Source organism: Solanum lycopersicum, chromosome 2 (genome assembly GCF_036512215.1).
Source record: "Solanum lycopersicum chromosome 2, SLM_r2.1".
NCBI classification, from domain to species: domain Eukaryota; kingdom Viridiplantae; phylum Streptophyta; class Magnoliopsida; order Solanales; family Solanaceae; genus Solanum; species Solanum lycopersicum.
Window position 1 is genome coordinate 68,143,730 of NC_090801.1, and position 25,174 is coordinate 68,168,903.

At 30.3% G+C, this 25,174-nt stretch overlaps 3 protein-coding genes across 3 annotated transcripts; 2 read left to right on the plus strand and 1 right to left on the minus strand.

Moving 5' to 3' along the window:
• Window positions 1-1,962: 1,962 nt before the first annotated feature.
• On the minus strand, window positions 1,963-7,063 carry LOC101255943 (uncharacterized). Its single transcript, XM_004232021.4, has 5 exons — window positions 6,733-7,063; window positions 5,760-5,999; window positions 4,319-4,402; window positions 3,348-3,477; window positions 1,963-3,219 (listed from the first exon to the last, which is right to left on the minus strand). Exons 1-5 carry the CDS (start codon window positions 6,978-6,980, stop codon window positions 2,185-2,187), a joined length of 1,737 nt encoding a protein of 578 aa, XP_004232069.1. The 5' UTR covers window positions 6,981-7,063; the 3' UTR covers window positions 1,963-2,184.
• A 4,911-nt stretch (window positions 7,064-11,974) lies between these two features.
• On the plus strand, window positions 11,975-14,150 carry LOC101255648 (GDSL esterase/lipase At2g23540). The gene is made up of 5 exons (XM_004232020.5): window positions 11,975-12,421; window positions 12,511-12,641; window positions 13,060-13,308; window positions 13,392-13,647; window positions 13,748-14,150. The coding sequence occupies exons 1-5, from the start codon at window positions 12,160-12,162 to the stop codon at window positions 13,969-13,971; spliced, it is 1,122 nt and encodes a 373-aa protein (XP_004232068.1). The 5' UTR covers window positions 11,975-12,159; the 3' UTR covers window positions 13,972-14,150.
• Window positions 14,151-19,396: 5,246 nt separating this feature from the next.
• LOC101255352 (dof zinc finger protein DOF3.4) lies at window positions 19,397-22,372 on the plus strand. Its single transcript, XM_004232019.5, has one exon. It carries the CDS (start codon window positions 21,416-21,418, stop codon window positions 22,118-22,120), a length of 705 nt encoding a protein of 234 aa, XP_004232067.1. The 5' UTR covers window positions 19,397-21,415; the 3' UTR covers window positions 22,121-22,372.
• Window positions 22,373-25,174: the final 2,802 nt, after the last annotated feature.

Here is a 25,174-nt window from a genome sequence, read left to right on the forward strand (position 1 = left end):
TCCAAACTTAAAATATCAATTATTTTGAATTGGAGAGAGTATATTTTTACTTTTTTATTAAAATTAATTTTTTTTTGTAATATTAGTGATGCAAATATCGAGTGCATGAAATACTAATTGATTGGATCCAAATCAAAGAGAATACACATCTAAACTTGATTCACGTAGTTATACAGCAAAGATCTCTTTTTCTTTAAAATTTTTATATTAATCAATGACTATAAAAGAAATAAATCTTAGTAATTCAAGTTATGTATCATGAGAAGGTAAAAATATTTTTTCGAAGAAAGAGACAGGACCACACCATCGTGAAATTAGAACTATGTTTTGTCTAAATAATGGGAGAGAGACATGTAAACTGATTTAAGGCAAATAATGTATCATTGTCTCTTCACGATGCACTCCCTTTCTGTATTACTAAATTAATTACAAGTTTTGATACTGAAGGGCAAACAAAAAAAGGTCACTAATTAATATCTAATAAATTAATTAAATTCCATAATGAATTGGATTTTTTTCATTTTGTCAGGTCATGGTAGCTTCGAATCAAAGTATTTATATATTTAAATATCTATAAATAAATCATCTTTTACAAACCCACAAAAAAAATAAAAACAAAACTATTTGAAAACCCTCTGATTGAAGTCACCTTAAAGGAACTCTTTACATTATTTTCAATCGAGAAAACAATAATTTTCATATTTCATAATTACATTTGAAAAGCTATGTTTTTAAAAAGGAAAAAAATAAATTATAATGATTTCCTTTTCATGTTCTTGGGAGAGGGACGTAGTAGTAGCTTATGTCTTTTTCTATTCCTAATTTTCTTCTTTTAAAAGTGATAGTGCGTTCTTTAAAGTGATTATTATTATTATTATTGTTATGTTATTATCAACATCTTTTTTTTTTTCCCGCAACTTCCTCCCTTTGCTTTGCCAATTTAATTTCCACTACCAACAAAATGTAGCCTTTTATTTTCTTTTCCCTCCAAACTTTTTCTTTTTCCCTTTTGTCTTTCACTTTATTTCTTGGGGAAATACAAGCTAATGTGAGTTTTACATTTGAAAATCTTCCCATTTATAGATTTTTTTGAAATATAAGTTGTACGAGCTAGTCCTATTTGAAAATTAAGTCATGCACCAAATGTTCAACTTTAGGCGTGAGATGGAATTTTTAAAAGGGATGGATATCTCCGCAATTTTTTCATCGTGAATTAGACGCAAAAAATTTATTTATTTGAGGAGGTAATGGGAGAGGGATGGAGTAAATTTGCACATGCGTTTTAGAAGGGGAAAAAAAATTGACACTTCACATATTTGTAGATTTTGGAAAATATATCATAAAGGAAATTGCCTCTCAATCACATGAACCAATATATTATGTGTGAAATTCATAAAAGGACTATGCAACTCACATGTTCTCAATGAATTGAACAAATAATGTCATAGAAGAGAAATCAAACAAGAACCGCTGTAATTGAGATATGATCACAACTTATTTAACTTGTAAACCATGAGAAGTATAAAATTATTTTATATTATCAGTGTATTTTAACCGGTCATAACAAACAACTTAACTTATATTCAAATTATTGATCCATCAATTAGTTGGTCTGATAGTGTGAACATTATTTTACATTTAAGTGTGTAGAAGTTTAATTATTTTAGATAATCAATTTGGCAATTTACTTGAGACTTGAGAGGAAAGTAGTGATAAATGAGTTGATATGCCTCATGTTGTTTGACAAGTGGACCTGCCTGGGCCTAATTAATAACTGTGGTTTGACAACTTAAGTTGGGCTATGGAAGTATTTCATATGATTTATTGTACACAAAAATATGTACACAGTAATCATGTAAAAGCACTGCAAATAGCTGACTACATATTGCCTCGATTGAGTACTTCTACAAGCTCCTTTTTAGTTTTCTATCAACTGCAAAAGTTCTGTTAGAAGAGTAGTAGTTATTTGACTAACCTCAGAAGCAGATTTCATATTGGATCACTTCAGTTAACTTTAGTTAAAAAGTTTTGCAAAAAGACACCCTTAAACAGGTTATATATATTACATTTAGCAAAAACCACCAGTCACCTAGACCTTTGTTCACAGCAAATAAGCTTAACCATTAAACGTCGTAACCTGTTTCGGGTGCAAAAGACCATCCCGCTATTTTGTTACTCGAGATGTTATGCTTCCAGATTGCTTCTTCCACGTCTCTGCCTTAGTCTTCCAGCAATAGTATCAAAGACATGTGTGGCAGCAGCTCGACAAGGCTTCTTCTTCGACTTTGAACTTACTTCTGGTGCAACCTCATCACAGTTTTTGTCATCCAAGACACAAATGCTGTCCTCTTTTTCTTCTTTTGATTGCGTTTTTCCAATGTCAAATTCATCACTAAGCTGTGACTCGCCTTTGAAGACATCATTCAATTCAGTAAGCACGGGTGTACTTGAAGTCAATGCACTGCCTACCAGCACGGCATTTTCATTTCCTAATTTGTTGTCTGCTGAGAAGTTTCCTGCATTATCACATGAGAGCACAAGATTTTTACCACTGTTTTCAGAGTCATGTTTCAGTAGTAACAAGGGTTCAGCAATGGACTTCAGCAAGGGCTCTGTGCTACTTTCTGGTAATAAGGTTGGTTTCACCTCTGTTTGAGAAGTCAGTGAGTTGCCCACCAGCACGACATTTTCATTTCCTGATTTGTTGGCTACTGAGATATTTCCTGCACTGTTTTCGGAGTCATGTTTCAGTAGCAACAAGGGTTCAACGATGGACTTCAGCAAGGGCACTGTGCTACTTTCCGGTGCTAAGTTGGGCTCATGGCCATCATAGTCCACTGGTTTCATCTCTGTTTGAGAAGTCAATGAGCTACCTACCACCAGCACAGCATTTGCATTTCCTGATTTGTTGTCTGTTGAGAAGTTTCCCACATTGTCGCCTGAGAGAACAAGATCTGTACCACTGTTTTCAGGATAAGGTTTCAGCAGCAAAGGCTCTGTACTACTTTCTGGAGCTAAATTGGGTTCATTAGCATCATACGCCACATACGCCACTGGTTTCACCTCACAGAGTCCCTCATCTTTTCTTGTACCTTCCATATCTGAGAAAGGTAGTGATCTTTTTGCAGAGAATGGTGTCAAGTTATTCTCGGTACTGACAGTAGCTCGATGGGTTTGAATTAGATAATGTGCGACTGACTTATAACCCAGTCTAGCAATCTGGATCAGTTAAACAATCAAGAGTGTTTGAGAATGGAAAAGAAAGGACAAAAAGAAAACGATATAATAAAGAGATTGAAAGAACAGACAAATGTATGGTAGCATGAAATTCTTATAAAGATTATTACCTTCCTATAGAGAGCACCAGTAGGAGCCCAACCTTTTGCTTGCCGGCACAAGCTGCAGTTACATATTCCTCGACAAACAGGGCAAAGCCAATTCGGATTCTTGTTCGCTTCGAGTACATGTTCTCCGTATCTGCATCGTGTAAAATAAATAACACAATGAGGAAGAGGTTGCAGATTTGCAAATTGAAAGAGGAAATGTGACTTGGCGCCATGTGTTGCACTCCTGCTACTCCAGGGTAAAGGGGGATATCCAGACCATGTTAAAACAACTAACAAGTTATGAAGATCCCCTTCTAATGCAAATACACATACATCGTCCTGCAGATCTTGTAGTAGGAGACATCCAGAACAACGTGATAAAAGAACTAAAAGTTCTGAAGTTCACCCTAATCAGAATACATAAGCATCATCCTGCAGGTTTTGTATAAAGGAGATTTTCCAACCAGTATCTGATGCGTTTTTTTTTTCTAATCATAAGATGAAAATAAAAGCTGCCCACAGTAGGATTTAGCATAGATGCACAAAATGAGCTGCATTACAAGGGAATTGAATATGAAGAGTAAAAGTTGATCTCCCGTCTTAGAAAGCTTAAGGCTGTGTGTTTAAGAAAGAAATAAACATGTAATCCCTATACGGAGGTGGCGGAAATAAATCTTATTGGCTTGAACAAATACAACTTCATAACCTTAGATATATGTGCATGGGGACAGGATGTCAGAACAACTGGTTAAATGAGAGGAATAAATGCATATCGTCAAAGCTGATTGATAAAGCTCAGCAGGACCAAATATACAGACAACTGATAGAAATAGTGGTTTCATCATCAAGTGGCACAGAAAGACATAGATGAATATATAGATAAAATACATTACTCAATGAAATGTATCTTATTTGAAAAGTTTGGCATATTCAGAGCATTAAAAGACTTAACATTAGAAGATATTGAAATTTTGATATACATACTGGCATACCTCATATACAAGCAATCTCCACAGAATTGTCCTTGAACAATTTGGCAATTGCTACAATGAGTACGATGACCAAGAGTTTTCTGTCTGCAAAAGAAGGTGAAGAACCACATTGACAACTTAATATATTCATCCAGAGGAAATTGTATTGAATGATCACATACATGAGAAACAAAGCAATAAGACTGCCTGGGAAAACTGTGTGCGTGACACGGGGAGAAGATAGAGAGAGAATCAAATCAACATTTAAGTAGCATTACATAATGAAAAACAAAGGAAAATATGTCATGATTTTGTTCCTTCTTCAAAGAAAGTATTTGTTGCAAACATTACTTCTAAAAGAAGTGGGGGTAGGCGAAGGGGAAATGGGGGAGGGTATTACTTGATTCATCGCAATAGAGAAAGCATTGTTGACTCCATGTTTATTTGAAAATATCTAAGGCTCAGATAGAATAACTTCCACTAGTACCATATTGAGACAGGCTAATAAAACCAATAATGTAACCCTCAAAATACAGATTTACATAGTTTCCAATATTAAGCAATGATAAATTTGATTGAGCTCATAGATCATTCCAAGTCCATTCATATTATCTCCTAATTTTTCATTATTTTGCCAATGTCACCTAAGGTTGCAAAGATATCAAATACTATCTTAGTTGTCTATACAAATAGGCATTTGACAGCAACTGAGGAAATTCATAGACAGCTAACAACACAATTCATTTACCCAGTTTGCTTTCCCAATTGTTCATATTTTCTCTAATGTGAAATTTCAACTTGTTTACGTAATTAACTACGATATCATGAAGAATAGGCAGCATCTAAGAATTAACTTAAACAACAAAAAAAGTTAGGCATTTGTGTTTTCAAGGGTAAACTCTATAGTTTTATAGTGTGAAATTTCAACTTGTTTACGTAATTAACTCCAAAACCATGCAGAACAGACAGCATCTAAGAATTAACTCAAACAACGAAAAAAAGTTAGGCATTTGTATTTTCAAGCGTAAACTCTATAGTTTTATAGTGTGAAATTTCAACTTGTATACGTAACTAACTCCAAAATCATGAAGAATAGGCAGCATCTAAGAATTAACTTAAACAACAACAAAAAGTTAGGCATTTGTGTTTTCAAGGGTAAACTCAATAGTTTTATCCTAGTGATGAGATGTAGGTCCATCAACCAGGGTAATATGGGCCGGTGTAACTAACAGACAGCTTAAAGTACATCAAAAGGCAAGAATTTACTGAAGTTACTAGGTGATGAGATGTAAGTCCATCAACCAGGGTAATATGGGCCGGTGTAACTAACAGACAGCTTAAAGTACATCAAAAAGGCAAGAATTTACAGAAGTTACTAGGTTCCCAGTACTATACTCAGCCAGGTTGATGAAAATCAGTTAACATGAAGCATAAAATAATAAGAACAAACATATCTCCTTACCGGCACTGATGACAAGTTTTTCCTTTGACTGGATCATAGATTCTCTTCCCATCATTTCCATATCCATCCACAAAAAAAGTCCAGCTCAAATCAGTGGAACCCAACAATTTCTCGTGTTCTTCCGTGTAAATCTCTGGCTTTGCCCCTTCCTCCCTCAACAAATGATGCTTACCATCCAAGGAGTCATCAATCTTCGACAGATGCACCTCTGAATAGCTAACTGGTGTCGCACTCTGCAGCCTAAAATACCCAAGCAAACAAGAATAAGGCGTTAGAAATTACCACATCCCCATGTTCTCCCTCATTTGTATGCAAGTATTGAATGGTCATATTATCTTGCAGAACAGTCAGCAGACAAGGAAAATCTAGGAGCAAATAGTTGAACATGCTACCCTTACATCCAGTAAACCTTAAGAAAAAAAATAAGGATCTAAAGTTAGTATATACTGAGTACATACTAAGTTAGTATATACTGAGTACATTTACATACATTATTCCTCTCTACCACTACACCTCTGAGACAACATATCCAAGTAAGTGAAAGTGAAAATGTTTAATCTATAAAAAATCATTTTCACAACACAGAAATTCTTGTTTTTAAGTTTCGAGCGGATGGATAATAGGATACCGGATAACTCAAACTCAAAAGCTGACTCATGAAGCTCGCACACCAAGACGAGTATGGACAATATAAGATGGGCCCAACATCGGGTAAACAATAAGTTGGATGGATCTTCCACTGATACCATGACAACAAATGGAATCTTGAACCTAACTTAAGGAGACCAAAGACTTCAACCCCAGCGGATATGGGAAGTCAACAACAAACCCATTCTACCCCTCTCCACTTAAATACAGAAATTAATCCGCATGATGATTCCACAGTAATTTATAGTTTAACACAAATAGTGGGTGTGCCGGCATCAATGTTAAAAAAATCGACACACTATTTGGGCAATACAGTAAAGTATACCTGGAGGACCGGCGCGTGGGTCCAGAACGCTGCACAGGAGAGAGACGCTGAGGGGTTTTGCGAACGATGGGTGTCCTAACAGGCTTGAGTTTGAGTGATATGTCAAAAATCCCCAACTTTTGCATCCTCTCAAGATTTTCTTTGATTCTTTTTTCCCTCAACTGTTCGTACTCTGAATTTTTCTGGGTATTGCAATCGACATTGTCGGTGTTCACCGGAGCAGCTCTTTTCCTCCCACGAGCACCCATTTTCCAGCTTCTTCTTCTCTGTGAAAACCCCAACGGTCAAAAATGTATTTGTGGGAGATACAGAAAAAGCCGTACACTGAACAGGCTTCGTGGGGAATTGGTGTTTATAGGGAGGGAATTTTCAGCACTGTTGATGTTAAATGACCGTTTTGTCCCTAATTAGTGGACACACTAATTTGGGTAGCACGAGCGCACTAACTAGAACTACTACACTATTACGAACTTAATTTTTGGTTGTAATTAAATTTTAATTTTTCAAAAAAAAAAAAGACTTTTTAGAAGTATACAAAATGTATAAAAAAAAACACAGTTTTAACGGTTATAAAATCATAATATATGATAAGATAGGGAACCTAAATGATTGAAAATTTTGAAAACCCCTTTTTTATCATGATCTAACTTCCTTATGTGTAGTCATTGGATTGACATGTGATTTAAGCTAAATGTGTTTTAATTCATATCTTGAGTGATGAAAGAAAAAATATTTTTACTTCCCCTAATAAACCCAAAAAGAGTAGAGATTTTCTCAATATTATTTAGCTAAATGCACTTGATTATGAAAACAAATTAATAAATAGCTATTTTTAAACATTTACTTTCCAATACTAACCAATATTTTAAAAGTTAATACTAACATTCAACTACTCCAAATACATAAATAGTTTTCTAAACTTGTTGGATTTTTTTCTTCACGTATCTCAACTATGTTATTTTTCTATTAAATTATTGAACCACCCATAATTTGTTTCTTTTAAACACTGTTGGCGGATGCGGAACCAGATTTTGTGAGAGGTATTCATAGATATGTTGTTCTAAATCTCGTTAGTCCAATTGATAGTGAAAATATAAGAGAATAATTGTGTTTTACTTCAATTCATTTGAACACATTAGAAAATAATTGATACTAACACAATTTGTCTTCATTCCTTCTATCAAAATCATTACAATACGAACACAATTAGAGGCATTTTACTATAAAAAATGATCAAAATCAGTCAACCGTATTTAAAATGAACAAAATATGAATGGTTCAATGATTCAATAGGAAAATGACATAATTAAAGTACTTTGAAGAAAAAATCTAAAAAGTTAAGAATCTATTTATGAGTTTGATTTTTTAAAATATTTTAAATCCTTAATAATTTTTTATGTTTTAAGTAAGAATAGTTTAAATCAAATTTTATTTTTGCATTAAATATTTCCCACTTGCTTTTCATAAAATGGTTAATAACTCACGGTATGCCAAAAAGAAAGAGATTTAGTACTTGTTTCTGCCATCCAAATTGGTTACCATGTCAATGCGTCAGAGAATTATACCATAAGGGTAGTAGACGGTAGTATAAGAGTAAAATTTTATAGAGTGTATTAGTAATATTTATATTAATAATATTTGAATTAGTTATATATAAATTAATTTTTGTACATTATTTAATTTGGTGTATTACAAATAACATGCATTTTTGTAATTATAATGAAAAAAGATGTAAAATAAATTTTGAGGGTTAATTTTATTTTTAAAATGCTAACGCATGCATTAAATCTTTTTACATTACTAATATCTAGAAATTCATAATATTAATAATACATTACTTAATACACAATAGATTGTATAACTAAAGTTAAAAAGTAACAAGCTAATTCTAATATATAAAGCTAATGCATATATTAATTTTGTCAATACACTCTGCCAAACGATTCCTTGGAGTTGAATGACATGAAGGATAACATCAAATAGTCTTTAGATTAAATTAGTCTCATTCAATTTGTTGTTGAGGTGACAAGTTTGGGATAACTTATTCTAGAATTAATAATTAGTACTGCCTATGATGAGTTATTCCTCTCCTTGGGCAGTGTAGTAATCTCACGATAACTTATCCCAAAATAAAATAGATAAATAACAAAGATATCACTTTAAGCCTTTTTTACACATCATTTTTACATTCATAGGGGATATTTTTGTAAAAAAAAGAAAAGAAAAGAAATTGTTCTTAAATTATATGCAATGCAACCAACCAAACACTCAATAAGAAATAATTTTAGCACAATTTATCCAACATAACTAATCGTAGCATAACTTATCCAATTATAATTGATCACATCACAACTTGTATTCAAACCTTACATTACTTGGAATAATAAACATCTAGAGTATATTATGTAATATAGCTATAATTTCAATTATTTATAATCCATGGCTAACATTTCACAAAATTTAGCTATTCGGTTTCCTAATTGTATATATCCGAAATTTATATAATTCGCTTCGTGATTGTATAAATCAGAATTTGTATATGATTATCTTAGCTATTTGTATACGATTAATGCCAAAAATCTTAATAAATTACATTGTTTCCATATTGACAAGCAAAATATACAAATAGAGTTCTAAAAATTCATAAATATATAAGTATAAAATTTAAATATACATACATACCATGTTTGCATATTCGCAAGCGAAATATGCAAAGAAAATATACAAATTAAAGTCTACTTAACAAATAAAATTATAACTAAAAAGCACAATTACCAAACTATAGCCACAAAACTTTATTATATTTATTATCTTTATTATTTCTGAATTTTTCTCAACTAGTATTCCATTATCAAATGAAGTTTGATTTTATTGGGCCTAGCACTAGCAGGTTCTTTTCTTTTTGATAGACGGCCCGATATTTCGAAATTTGAGTTTACAGGCCCATTTCAACTCAAAAATTTCCCCCGTGTAAAAAGGCTATGAAATATTCACTATTCCCTGGATTATTTTTCTCTTTTGATTTATTAGAAACTAAGAATTTAATCATGAAAAATTAGAATACAATTTGTACAATGAATGAGTATTTGTTCAATTTTGTTTATCCTATTCTGTAAAATTGAATTATGAAAACCTAAAGCCCAAAGTTACATTTGATATCAGTGAATAATTATGTAATGAATTATTGATACAATTAATTTTTAATTTTTCCATATTTTGGTTAGCATATACCTGTTGAAAAATATTTTTCAGAATAACTCGTTTTCCTCAATTTTTTAAAAATGATTTTTCTTCAATAATAAAAATAAAACTTTTTCAAAACTCTACTTCATCCTTCTATATTTTTTCGTTCTTACTTTACCCCATTTTCCCTACTCTACCCTCCCCATAAAAAAAAAATAATTAATATATATATATATATATTATATAAAAGTTTTCTTGGTTGTAAAATTTCAAAGTACTTGTTGCCCCTACCCCTAAATCAGCCCCCAAAACCCCCGGCCCCTTATCCCCCAAACAAGCCCCGCCTCGCAAAATAAATAAATAAATTATTTTCGTAAAATATTTTAAAATTTTTAAGTGTCTTTTACCTCATTCGACTGCTATCACATTTCACAATACAAAATTATTTTGAAAAAATATTTCAAATTTCATTCATTAATTAAACATTAAAAATATAATTCAAAAACTATTTTCTACTTACCAACTAAACATGAAAAATAAATTAGAAATCAATTGCTTTCCAATAAAATATTTCCTAGGAAATCATTTTTCCTAATGCCAAACACACCTTTAGAAGTAATTTCTTTTCTAAAATCATATTAATTTCTATTTTCTTAAAATATTTTACATTTTTCATACAATTTTGATTATATTCTTTTCAAAATACTAGAAATTACTGTAAGATGGTTTCCAAATAATTTTTCTAAACTATAATTATATTAATTCAGTTTATTCCATACGCATATGCAGTGGTTGTATATTTTCATATTCAATCATCACTTCAAAATATTACTCCTTTCATATTAATATGCAAAAAACTGTAATTTATAGTACATTTTTTATTTTTTTTATTTTTTAATATTGAATTAACGTAATCTAATTTATATTTGAAAATTAATTAAATTAACTTTTAATAAGTGTAACATGAAAAACAATTCTGAACGGAGAGGGTAAAGAATATATTTATTTAAGTAGACAACACAATAATTGTATCTTGAATTCCTCATTAGACGGTGACCAATAATTTCAGACTAGTGACCTAAGCTTTACACACAAATTATTCTCTCTGCTCTCGGTCGATTGGTTCAGTCATGTAAATATCAATAATATAATGATTTATAAGGAAATGATGTACTTGTTATTTATGCGAGATTTAACAATTCATATATTAAATATCCTTTTAATATTTGTATAAAATAACACATACGTTACTAAATAACTTAGACATATATAATGTATATAAATAGTCATATAAGTTTCTAAATTATAAATCAAACACTGTATTAGGTGTGCTGAATGTATAACAAGAAAATGCTGGTACAAAATATGAAATTACTTATGCTAAGATTTAATACATAAATACTTTGTGGAAAAAGGGATAAATATATATTCGAACTATTGTTAATGGTATATATGAAGATATCTTTGTCATACTTTTGAATACATTGGTGCCTCTTCCATTGAAAACTTGAACATATATGCCCTTCACTCTAACGGAAGAGTAAATAGAAACAAGTGGCATAATCTTATCCGTCGATATATATCGAATAGGTAGATAAAATTATAACATGTGTATATTTATTGATATAAAGGGTATATATGAATATCCCACAAGTATAACGGAGGATACTTGTATACTATTTATGATAGTTCGATATATATTTATCGTTTTCCCCATATTTTATCTCATAACCAGATACCAAACGACCGTTAATAAGTCATTCGGATCAAGAAATGGAGTATCACATTCACATATATGGTGCACAAACTTCCTGGGTGGGTTTCAACCTCTAACCAAACACACACCTAAGTTTATCGTCAGAAAATTCTGCTACTGCCTTAAAAATTAAACACACGTACCTAAGTTTAATGCCAATATTTGACTGTTTGTCTTGAAATTATAGTAAATATATGAGGTCCATGCACGTTGTTGATATTACATACATATGTAGTCCACCTACTTCTTGAATTTTTTAGCTACCATAACCATTTATATACTCAAATTATTATCAAAAGTTTTAGTCATACCAACTCACGTCTCCATTTTAATCATTCCCTTTTACAAGTTTCCTAACTATACTCCTCAATTTTCTACCCCATTTTTTTTTTCTCTCAAACATTTGTGCTTCTTATAGCCTTGCTCCTTCCATTCATTTTATTCCTCAATAGCTAACAAATAACATTTGTTTTGTAGTGAGTCAAAACATGGCCATGACAAATAACTATGTATTGGTCATGCTACTTTTGGTAATTAACCTTATGTCTTTAGCAAATTGTGCTGTTGATGATGATTTGGGATTTGGAGCCTCGTATATTTTTGGAGATTCTTTAGTAGATGCTGGAAATAATAATTATTTACAAACTTTATCTAAGGCTAATATTGCACCTAATGGTATAGATTTTAAAGCTTCTGGAGGTAACCCTACTGGCCGTTACACTAATGGAAGAACCATAGGCGACATTGTTGGTATGACAAATTAATTAATGACTTGCAAAAATTTTTTTAAATATATTTTTAAAATTTATTGTTCAATTTGTTGTTATTAAATTTACCAGGAGAAGGACTGGGACAACCCCATTATGCAACACCATTTTTAGCTCCAAATTGCACAGGAAGAACTATATTATACGGAGTGAATTATGCATCAGGAGGAGGTGGAATTATGAACGGCACCGGAAGAGTATTTGTAAGTGTCGATCACCAATTTAATTATTTTTGTGACGTTGTGGTTCAGGGCGTGACATATTTCATATAGACATGATACATTTATTGAACCCTAAACTTGGCTTCAAATTTTAATTTTGACCTCCAACTTTCAAAATGCACAAACAGACACCTCAACTATCCAACTTTTAAATAAATAAACATATGAGTCCTACATGACACAATACACGTAGGACACCACATAGAACAAAAAAGACATGTAGGATGATCGATATGTAGGACATACATGTCTATTTGTTCAATTTTATACAAGTTTAAGTGCTTACTTGTGCACACCCAAAATTGAAAGGCATAAATATGATTCGAAGTCAAGTTAAAAGACATATTTATGTATTATGTCTTTAATATATTAGTTGTAACATAATTCACATGATTTGCAGGTAAACAGGCTTTCAATGGACATCCAAGTTGATTATTTCAATATAACAAGAAAAGAGATCGACAAATTGTTGGGTCAATCAAAAGCAAGGGATTATCTGAGGAACAAGTCGATTTTTTCAATAACGATAGGATCGAACGATTTTCTCAACAATTACCTTCTCCCTGTACTCTCTATTGGTACAAGAGTTTCTGAATCCCCTGATGCCTTCATCGATGATCTTCTCAGTCACTTAAGAGCACAACTTACGGTAATCACAGCACGTGTATAAATTGTCGTAGATCAACTTAATCTGATAGTATAAAAAATAATTCTTGAACTATGGTATGACAGAGATTGTACAAATTGGATGCAAGGAAATTTATTATTGGTAATGTTGGACCAATTGGTTGCATCCCTTACCAAAAAACAATTAACCAATTGAAGGAGAACGAGTGTGTGGAGCTAGCTAACAAGTTAGCACTTCAATACAACGCACGATTGAAAGATATGTTGGCTCAATTGAACAAAGAACTCGACGGAGCAACTTTTGTACATGCTAATGTTTTTGATCTTGTCATGGAACTCATTACCAATTATGACAAATATGGTAAGACACTAGAACTACCACATGATGATAACGTGTTTCTATTAGACACTTTTTGTTAAATAATTAAAATCTAAAACGATTTTTTCCCCCAAATGTATAGGATTTGTAACTGCGACAAAGGCTTGTTGTGGAAATGGAGGGCAATTTGCTGGGATAATTCCATGTGGACCAACATCTAGTATGTGTTCAGATCGTGACAAACATGTATTCTGGGATCCTTATCATCCAAGTGAAGCAGCTAACCTTATAATCGCCAAACAATTGTTGGAGGGTGACTCCAAATATATATCTCCCATGAATCTTAAACAACTTCGAGATCTCTAAATGTTTTTGTTTCTTTCTTTTTCTCCGCACATTAATTTATCTTGTATTTTGTCTAGTTATATATCCTTTTTTTTCTTTTATTTTACATGATTGTTTTACCGTAAAAAGTTTGATCTTTTGATTGTATTAAATATATTGTGGAAGAGAAGTGAAGGAAATTAAAGTTCTCTGTCTTCCAATTGTGTTCCTCGTTTGATAAAATAATTACTCCATGTTCCCTCTAATATATCTAAATTTCAGTATTTGGTAATGAGGAAAATTAATCTGATTTTATGCTAAAAGAAAATATTATTTTAAATTAGGTTTGGCCTTGATAGACAAAAGTAAGTTTTATAGGTTAACAACTTAGAATTTGAGTTGGCGTAAAACCTTTTGAAACATCAACAATGAATTTTTCATTTTTCAACTCCAAAACTTATCACAAGAATTTACCTTTTAATATGACTCAAACCGTCAAATCTATCGATTGACGGTAGGTACTAGACCACCAATAAAATTCCGAAAATTAGATGAATCCCCCAACAAAGCACAAATTGAAATTATAATCTCAACAAATTTGTCTCTATCTCACAAAAAAAAATTATTTGTGCAGTAGCAGCAAATTTAGTAGATATAATATAGTGCACATGAATTTATGATCTTTCCTTACTCAAAATTAATTTTTTTTTATGAAATATACATATTTTCTAGGATTGCTTTAACAGTGCTTCTTTAATTTGGTAACCTGCATTGTGTGTCTGGACAAAGTTCAAAAGTTTTGCCAAATATTTAGATAAGCTAATTCAGCGGTGCTCCACGAAAATATAGGCTGCGTGGTGTTGCTATTAGGAAAAATTGTATATAATAGCAAACTAATAACCTAAATTAAATGGAATAGCTAGGGTTTGATTTAATTGTGCTCCATAGCAAACATTAGCTAAAATTGCCAGCATATCTCTCCCAAAAAATCTCGCTCGTCACTCTCCATTCTCGCTCGCCTCTTTCGCTTTATACACAGAAGTGTATAATTCTGTTTCAGTTTTGTATAAAGCGAGAGAAAATTGTATATACACATGCAAAAATGTATATCTTCGTGTTATACACTTAATTATACAATTTTCAAATATTTTACTTCAAATATTGCAGAGAAAAAGGCCAACGAATTATACAATTGCGAATTATACAATTGCAGTGAAATACAATTTTCTCTAGCTTTATACAACAAAAGTGTATATATATTGTGTTTCTGTTTTTGTATAAAGCGAGAAAAATATATATCTTCTTGCTATACACTTATAATTATGCAATATATATACATTTTAATTCGATTTAACTGTATGCAAAACAAATTATACAATTGCAGCGAAATAGGCCAGCGAATTATACAATTTAGGCCAGCGAATTATACAATTGTATATGTATAGCGAATTATACAGTTTAATGTTTGCTATGGAGCGCAATTATGCAAACTTTGCTATAGCATACAAATATAAATTTTTTATTTGCTATATGTGAAAGTCGCCCTTGTTATTATGGCAGTGAACGAACTAGTCAACATATTTGGCCGATTGTCGCTAAACCATTTAAATACAGCCAAAAAAATTTATTTATTATTATTATTATTATTATTTGGGTAAAATGCTCATTCACAGTTTCACACCACATGGACAAATTTTTAAAAATTTTCACAAACGTTTCTACTATTATTTTGTCAAATAATTAGTACAATGTTAAAATTCAAATCCATGACTGAACTGTTAGAAGCTTTCATATTAAGAAAAACGAATAGATAGTTGTCTTTTTTATATGATCTTGAATCATTTTAAAATGATGGTACGCTAGTATTATTTTTAATTTAATTAAGTTCATTATTGAGAAATAAATTGATCCTTGTTGTTGGTTTACCCCTATGAATTCACATTTTCAGTTCTCCAACTCTGGGCATTCAGAGGATTTTTGTACATAAGTTTGATTTAAATTTATTGTTGCGCGATATAACTTTTGTGGTTAAATAGATTATTAGATGTTCATTATTAACTTAATGGACTGCATCGCATTGGAATTCTAATCTTTTTTCAAATATTCAGGGTAAAATAAGTATCGTTTCAGATTATTTGATATTTCTTTAATATATTTAGGAATAAGACACAAGTATATATCTTTAGATTATGACTAGGGGCGGAGCCAACATATTCTTATAGGAGGTTCATTCGACCTCCCTTCTACGGAAAATATTAGTATTATATATACAAATTATTATATATATATATATATAATAGATGTTGAATCCCTTTCGACTAGTTCGTGTGTTTACTTCTTCAGATTTTGAACTCTTTATTGAAAATCATGGTTTTGCCACTGATTATGACTGAAATGACAGAAACACATCTTAACTAAACTAAAGTTATTTTACCCCTGAATCCTTTTTTTTAAAAAAATTGTATACCTTTTTAACTTACGTGATATTCAAATAACTTTTACATGCCTCAATTAGGTGAAATCACAAAACGTGCCATGTAAATCAAAATATATGTACAAAATTATAAAAATATAAGTTTAAAATGATAAAACCGTTATAATTATAGAAAGTAGTAATGTTTTATCCCTGTATCGAAACCAAAAGAGTAATAAGTAATAGAGTGGAATGCTTTAAGATGATTAGCAAGACAGTTTAGTTTTGTCTTTTCCTTATAAAAGATTAATGGATGTACGTTGGACAGGTAGAAAATAAAAATAGAGCTGTTTCAAGTGCTCAAAGAAAGAATCATATTGACAGAAGAAAATGCCAAAAAGAAAAGGATGGTAAAAAAGAGAGAAGGTAAGAATGGAGATCTACGTGATGTGGAAATTGTCGAGCTATAATAGGCAAACTTCAATCAACAAAATGGCAAACACATACAGATCGCGTGTGTGTACTAATCTGACCACGAAAACGACTAGAGATGCAACACAGTCAAACGGTACTACTACACTCATACTATCTTAACTAAATCATTCACAATTTTTTCAAATTGTTAAATATCATATAATATATATTTCGTTTATTTCAAAATAAAGAACTGTGATACATACACGCTCATAAGAAAAGAAAACTATGGAGTACTACTCATTAAAATGTATTTTTATTAATTTATGTTATGTTTGAAGTATATATATATATAGGGGCATTGGTATGCATGCATATTTGGCGATAGCAACAGGTGAGGGATGACGCCGCGCGCATGCCTCTCAGAATCCCCAACAAATCTCCGACCGCTTACTGACCTTATTGTCTCTTATCCTCCTCACACTTGTCTCCTTTCATTCATCCTACCCCTAATATTTCGAAAGAAAAATTACATAAATTAATATATTTTAATAATATTTTTAATTTATTATAATACTATGTTTAAATTTAAAATATGAATTAAAAGTGAATTATGTATGCAATATATATGAATTATAATTATTTTTTGAAATATACCATGTTTGTTTGATAAAAATTTGACATATATTATTTATCGTTAAAACCTGTGTTATTTGTAAATAATAAATTGTTCTTTGTCATATACATTAAATTTGTATTATAAATGAATTAAAAGTGATCATGTAAAAAAAAATATTATTACTATAAATGATAAATATTTTTTTCATTGTATATTTACGTAAGTTTCGCTATTTCGAATATCATCTAACTTCACTCAATTCATTATTCCATAATATTTTTAAAAATTTTATTATATATATATAAAAAAATCCTTTAGTGTATATAACTCTCATTTTGTTTATACATTTCGATGCCCCTCGGATATATTCTTTTCTTCGTTGATATATTTCTATGTATCCGGATATCTATTGATATATTTAAAAGTTCAATGATATATTCAGGTGTGCTATCCACTCTATGATATATCCATCACCTACTACATATGTATCTGGATGTCCAGTGATACATTAAAAGTCTAGTATCATATCGGTAATTTATAAATTTTAAGGAAATTTTATTTAAAAAAAATTATAAATAGAAAAATAATATAATTAACTTTAGACACTATGACATTTATGTAAATTATATTTTAATTAATTAATACATACTTTTATCTTCATTTGTCAGTTAAGTATTGGAAATTAGTTGAATCAGAATTCACGTATATAACAGTACACCACTGTACTGATGTGGGTATTAACTTTCTTGAACCAAAAAAAAAAAAAAGAAATAAAGAAAAGGAAAGAGTGTAGATACTATCTTATTAATTGGAGGAAGAATATGTATTTATGAAAATACAATTAATCCATACAGAAAATTTAGGCAAACGCATACTTAATACTTCCACATTTAAAATTGAAAAAGAAAACATTTATAAAGGTCACATAAACAATAATTTATATAGGTTGAGGTGGAGAAAGAATGATTGACAAAACATATAACAACTCCATTGTATGTATGGTCCCAAATAAAACATGTTAACTTTGAAGTATTGTGTTGTGTGTTTAGTCATGTCAACGATCATCCATTTTAACCTAAACAAACTTTTTTAATATAAAAATGACCATTTATTATGTAACAAAATGAAATTAAAATACAGTGTTGCAGGGGTAAATGGAAGTTACTATGGGATTAAAAGGTGATTTGAGGGATGGTCAATACTCAATAGACCCAGAATCCACAGTAGAGCGAGAAATCCGGCAGAGAATATCGGGGTACGGAGCACAAATAAAACAATAGTATTAGGATGTGAGAATCTGAAGAAAACGACAATTCTAAGATAAGCACCTCTCAGTTTGTTACTTCAACTCAATTTCAATTTACGTGATATTAAATTTTAAGAATTAAAAATATATTTAAAAAATAATTAAACCTAGTGTTTAGTAAAATATTTTCATCCAAAGGGAGTAATATTTATAAAAAAGTTATATAATCTTTTTATATTTAAACATAAATTTGTTTGTTTCGGAGATAATTGGAAAGGTTATAAAGTACTTCTAAACACCTATTTGTAGGCCAAAAGAATTAAAAATAAGTAACGATCTACTTTTTATGTTCAAATATTAATTATTTAGTATATTAAAAATAATTATTCAATAGTATTTGTTTTTATTTTACTATTAGTACTATTTATTACCAGACGTATTTTTCTAAACATTAAATTTGTAAAATTATATCTTAGATATAACTCACACCACAAAAGTTAACTTAAAGAGAGGAGGATTGTTCAACCCTTATAAGGATTCCACCCTTCTCATTAACCACCAATGTGGGAGCTCAGTGCTTAGCATCTGATGCGTGGATAATTTTGATTTTAGGGACTCCAACATCGGGTGAGACGTGTCTTGCTCTGATACGATGTGAAATTTAGTTTTAGGAGTAACTCACACCTCAAAAGCTAGCTCAAAGGGAGAAGGATTGCCCAAGCCTTATAAAGAGTCTACCCATCTCATTAACCACCGATGTAGGACTTTTGTCATTTTTTAATCGGTGGGACTTTTATCATTCTTTAACAAAATTTAAAAAATAAAATAGTAATATTATCCTTATTAATTATTATTTTTTTAAAATATATCAATTTAATAATAAATAACTATTATTAGACAAAAAAAATACTTGCAATTTTTAATTTATAAATTACTTTACAAGTTAATCCAAACAAATTCTTAGTTTTGAATAAAAAAAGAGAGAAGAAGTTGTAATAATGAAAAATAAATAGAGACGAGGTCAAAAGGTTGGTTTTAGAGTTGAGGGGGTTGGTTGGAACAGTCCAATAATTGAATAGCCACGCTAATCCGACATTCATAATATTGTCGGTACTAAATGAATGCATCTATCAGTCCACGTTTTCTCCTTAAATCTTTTTCCTCTTTCTACACGCTCACAACTCAAACGTCCCGCTCGTCTCATTCAAATTTTTCTTCCATTTACATTATTGCTTCATTTACTACTCTTATTAATTTCATTCAACCCTTTTTTACTAAGTATTAACCAATATTAATACTCCTCCTCCCGTCCAATATTAATCAATGAATATGAATTATTTAATTACATTTTTTGAATTGATCAAATATATATATTTTAAAGATCAATAACTCACAAGGTAAAAAAGAAATAATATGATAATTTATGTATTAATTTTATGAAATAACTAATATTGTAAATCAATTATTTATAAAAAATAATGACGTATAAAACGAAACGGAGGGATTATTTAAGAACATCCCAATCTCGTAACCTTGTATAGCAGATATAGCAACTTTTCTTGTCTGAATTATAAGTGAAAAGGAGAAAAAAGAAGTAAATGCTGTCACTTGTCAGTTATTGCACTACCAAAGTTTTTACCTAAAATAATAATAATAGAAATTGATCCCACACTAATAGAGTAGATAATTGACTAGGATATGATTATGTGAAAAAAGAAGATAAACAATAATCATGCTAACATAACTCTAATAGTAATACCGCACTTGCAACATATTTATATCATTTGTCATGTAACTATGTGGACGTGGTGAATAAACTATATATTATCAGCGCCGATCCTTCTCAATAATGGATTGGTCTTTATTAATGAATTAGACACGTTCATTTTATTTTTATCATTACTAATATTAAAAAAATGTTGGATACAAGTTGATGCATAACACTAAAATAATGTTGCTAGTTACACAACCTACTGCAAGTAGTAATAGTACTTCAAGGAAGATTAGACTTAACACATAATGGAGTAGTATAGTATCATAGCCGTATCTATTACCTCGTGAGTTGTAATGTCAGCCCTAATTTTATTATAATTAGACAACAAAGTAAATGTGCAACTTCACACATAGGCCATCATGAATCAGACCAATCATGTTATATATAATTAAATCGTGCTTAATTAACCAGTTGAATCATCCAATAATCCGACAGTTGTTGTACATTTTTTTTTAAAATTTTTCACTCGATATTTAATATCTATATTGGAGTCTCTCTATATTTATATTCGTGCTATATAAAGCTCATTCAAATGAAAGTACTTTCTATTAAAAATTATTTTTATGCAACAACTCCTACTCTCTGATTAAAGGAGAAGCAATCTTATCTACTGTTACATTTGTTTCAAACTTGTATGGTTGTGTATGTACATGTATTGGAATTGGCCAGCAAAAGTCACCATTTATGAGCCAACCCCATAACAAAAGCCATTTTCGAGCCGTCTGAATATATCATACATAGCTAGCATACATAAAACGAAAAAAAAAAATAGACCCTGCTAAAGCTGCTGTCTGTTCTTTAGCACAAAACCTCAGAATTCTTCAGGACCCTGTTCCACTGAGCACAACACAGATTCTTTCTTTCTCTCTCTCTTGAGCTGAGATCTGTCTACCATATAAACCCCACCACATGCTTCCATAAACCCCACAACACTTCAATAAATATTACTAATAGCAAAATTCTCTGTTTCTCAGTTCTAAAAACAAAACAGAGCTACAACTACAACAACAACAACAAAAAATGCCTTCTGATGTGAGAGCAACCAAACAACAGCAAGGAGGTGCACCGGCTCCGGAGCCGGAGCATCTTCCTTGCCCACGTTGTGATTCCACCAACACAAAATTCTGTTACTATAACAATTACAATTTCTCTCAGCCACGCCATTTCTGCAAATCGTGCCGCCGTTATTGGACGCACGGCGGCACTCTTCGTGACATCCCTATTGGTGGTGGAAGTCGTAAAAATGCGAAACGGTCCCGTACAATCACTACGAACTCCATGAACAGTAGCTGTTTGTCCTCCACGCTCTCTCCTCGCGACTACCATCACGCGCCCCACCCGTCACATGTTTCTCCTTTTTTGGTTCCTCTAACTGCTGATCATGGGGGTTCACTACCATTTGACGTGAAGCCGAGTGTGAACATGTGTGGGAGTTTCACTTCGTTGTTGAGCAGTGCTCAAGGGCCTGGTGGGCTTTTAGCGCTTGGTGGATTTGGGCTTGGAGTTGAAGATATGGGCTTTGGTCTTGGTAGGCCCATTTGGCCATTTCCTGGAGTTTCACATAACACTAGTGTTGATAATAACAGTAATGGTGCTGGAGCGAGTATGTACGGAAGCACGTGGCAGCTTGCTAGTGGTGGAGAGGGAGGCTTTGTTGGAGCTGGAGGTGAAATTTTTAATTTCCCAGATCTTGCTATTTCTACGCATGGAAATGGTATGAAATGATTACAAATTGGATTTTGTAACTTTTAGGGGTACTTGTGTCTTTTTTTTTTTTTAGATTTTATATGATCTTTAGCTATATGAAAGAAAATGCCAAAACTTTTTTTTGTATATTTTTAGTTTTCAATTGCACCTTCTTGGCGTCTGGAGTGTTGGCCTTAGAATTTAGGACTGCAGTTCCTTCGATCGATCATCAGTTGTAATTTGATGGAGAAAGACTATGAAATGGTTGTATTTTGTTTGTTGTTACAAAAATGTATGTCCCCATGTTTACCTCTTCTTGTTTTCTACTTTTTGTTATTTGAATATTAAAGAAAATGAAATAGAAATAACTATTATTACTAGTAATTATGAAACCAGCATGCAGTTTCGTGAAACTTGTCAAAATAATACTCTATTAAACTTACATCAAACTTTTCGATTGCATTCTGTATTCGAAAAAAAGAGCTGCAACATAAAGTAGAACGTGTGATGTAAGCCGTCGTTGGTTGTTGACATGAGACATGTGTGTAACTACGGCGATTTAGCTTTGTGTATCCCTTGCAATATTTCTGTCTTTACTAATTATTAGTTTGGTGATACAATAAATACATACTAAAAATAACAAATAAAAAGTTAGTGTCAAGATGCATATATTGAGATACGAAAAACTCGTTATAATTTAACCAACAATCTTTGGCCATATAATTTTTATGATAACTTGGAATCATAGTTTCATCCTACTAAATTTAGCCGCATCCATTTATTTATATGACAAGCATTTTAAGCAATAGAAGGTAACAAGACAAAGTATTTTCCTATTGACATAGTCAACTCCATGCTGTTTTATCGTTGTTTTAATGTTAAAAATTAGATTATATCAAATATTAAAAGGTACAAAATTATTTAAAATACAAATTTAAACTACGATTTAACTATATAAGCATGCATAGTCATATATGTACATTGTGAAATACTGAAATTATAAATCATCGAGTTAGTATTACTGTATGGAACAAGAAGTTATATAAGTTACAAATATACTTTAAAATAAAATGTTATATGGCAAACAAGGTAAACAATCTAAATTCTAACGTGCAAGATGGCCACCAAACTCATGATGTAGTTGTACTAGTGAGTTCCTGCATAATAATAATAATAATAATAATAATAAGGGATAATGCATAAGTAATCCCTCAACCTATACCCAAAATCCCAAAGATACACTTATGTTATACTAACTATTACTCCTTAACTTATTTTATAAGTAATTTTCTACCCTTTTTAGCCTACGTGACACTAGTTTGAAAAAAAAAATCAACTATCGTTGGGCCCACAAGATGGTGCCACGTAGGTCGAAAAGGGGTAAAAATTATTAATAAAATAAGTTCAGAGGGGTAATAAGACCTTAGTATAGTATAAGTGTGTCTCTGAGATTTCGGGCATAGGCTGAGGGGGTACTTGAGCATTATCCCTAATAATAATAATAATTAATAATATATGTAAATTCAATTCTCAGTATATTACTATTTTTATTTTTTAGCTAAAAACAATTTACAATTATCTTTTGTTCCACTTAAAAAGAAAATGAGAAAATTTTCTAAAACAACAATATTTTAGTATTTAATTGGATTTCTTGTCAACACTCTCAATATTTATTTAAAAGAGTCAATTCCCTAATAGTCACTCAAGTTAAGAGAAATAGAGAATTGTCTTAAAATAACATTTATGTATCATTTAGGATTAAAATATCACTCAACTATCATTATTTTTCTCCAAATATACTTGAGAATTCAAAAACATCATTCTCTCCTAGTTGGCATGACATGTCATTAAATTTTTTTTAATAATAGACTAATTTAATTCATTAAACTCATTTAACTAAAATAATGATAATTTTTTTTAAATTTTTTAAAATTAAGTTATTAAGAATAAATTTCATACTTAAAATCTTTTATCATAATTAAACTTTTTATTTTTTATGTTATGCAAAATGCGTTTTTAAAACGTACTATAATCTCATGAATTTTCAATACTTGTAAACACATATATTCAAAAAATATCGATATACAAATCACTCATGAAAACTAATTTACTTCAATTAATCAATATTATTAAAAGTCGATTAATTATTAAAAATAATTATTTGGGTGCTTTGAAATCCACGAATACTTACAATATCTTTTTTATAAGAAAATAGTAAGTGGTGAATAATATTTGTAGAAAATAAAATTTTGATTTCTATTTATCAGTATATTAATCTCTTATAGTATGTGTAATATCAAACTAAATTAGCAAATCCAATTAATTATTAGTTTATTTATTGATATTTAATTGTGTGATAAGTTATAATATAATATAGAATAAAAGGATAAAAATAAAAAAATAAAAAAGTTAAACAATAATTTTTTATTTCTTACCAATTTTTTGGTTAACCTTGCAAATTTATCTAAATATTTTTATATAAAAATTATTTAAATTTTTTTAAATAATTTAATTAGGAATTTTAAAATATCATGTATAAGTACACACTGAGATTTTTTAGTTGAATTTTTTTTAGGTGACAATATATAAAGTTACTAAACTTTTTGAATTACTTTTTTTATAATCTTCATAAATTCTCATGTAATTTATATATTTATTTTGTAAAGACATAAGTTTGATGAATTAAATAGGTCTATTATTTTTTCAAAATGATTATTTAATGACAGGGCATATTAGCTAGGATTTAAGGAGATTTTTGAGGTATTTAGTATTTCTAATGGATAAAAAAATATAATATCATTCACTTTCTTCTTCTTTTTTTTTTAAAAAAAATCGGAAGCATAAATTGCAAAATATATAATTAATATTATTGTAATAGCTAATTGACCTTTAATATTATTGATTTATTATACAACTTATGATTAATTGATGTAAATTAACGTTAATGAGTGATTTATATATCAATATTTTTTTGAATGTATGTGTTTATAAGTATTCAAAATTGATAAAATTATATTACATTTTAAAAATGTATTCATCATAATATAAAAAAAATAAAAAATTTAATTATTTAAGTATGAAAATTTATTCTTA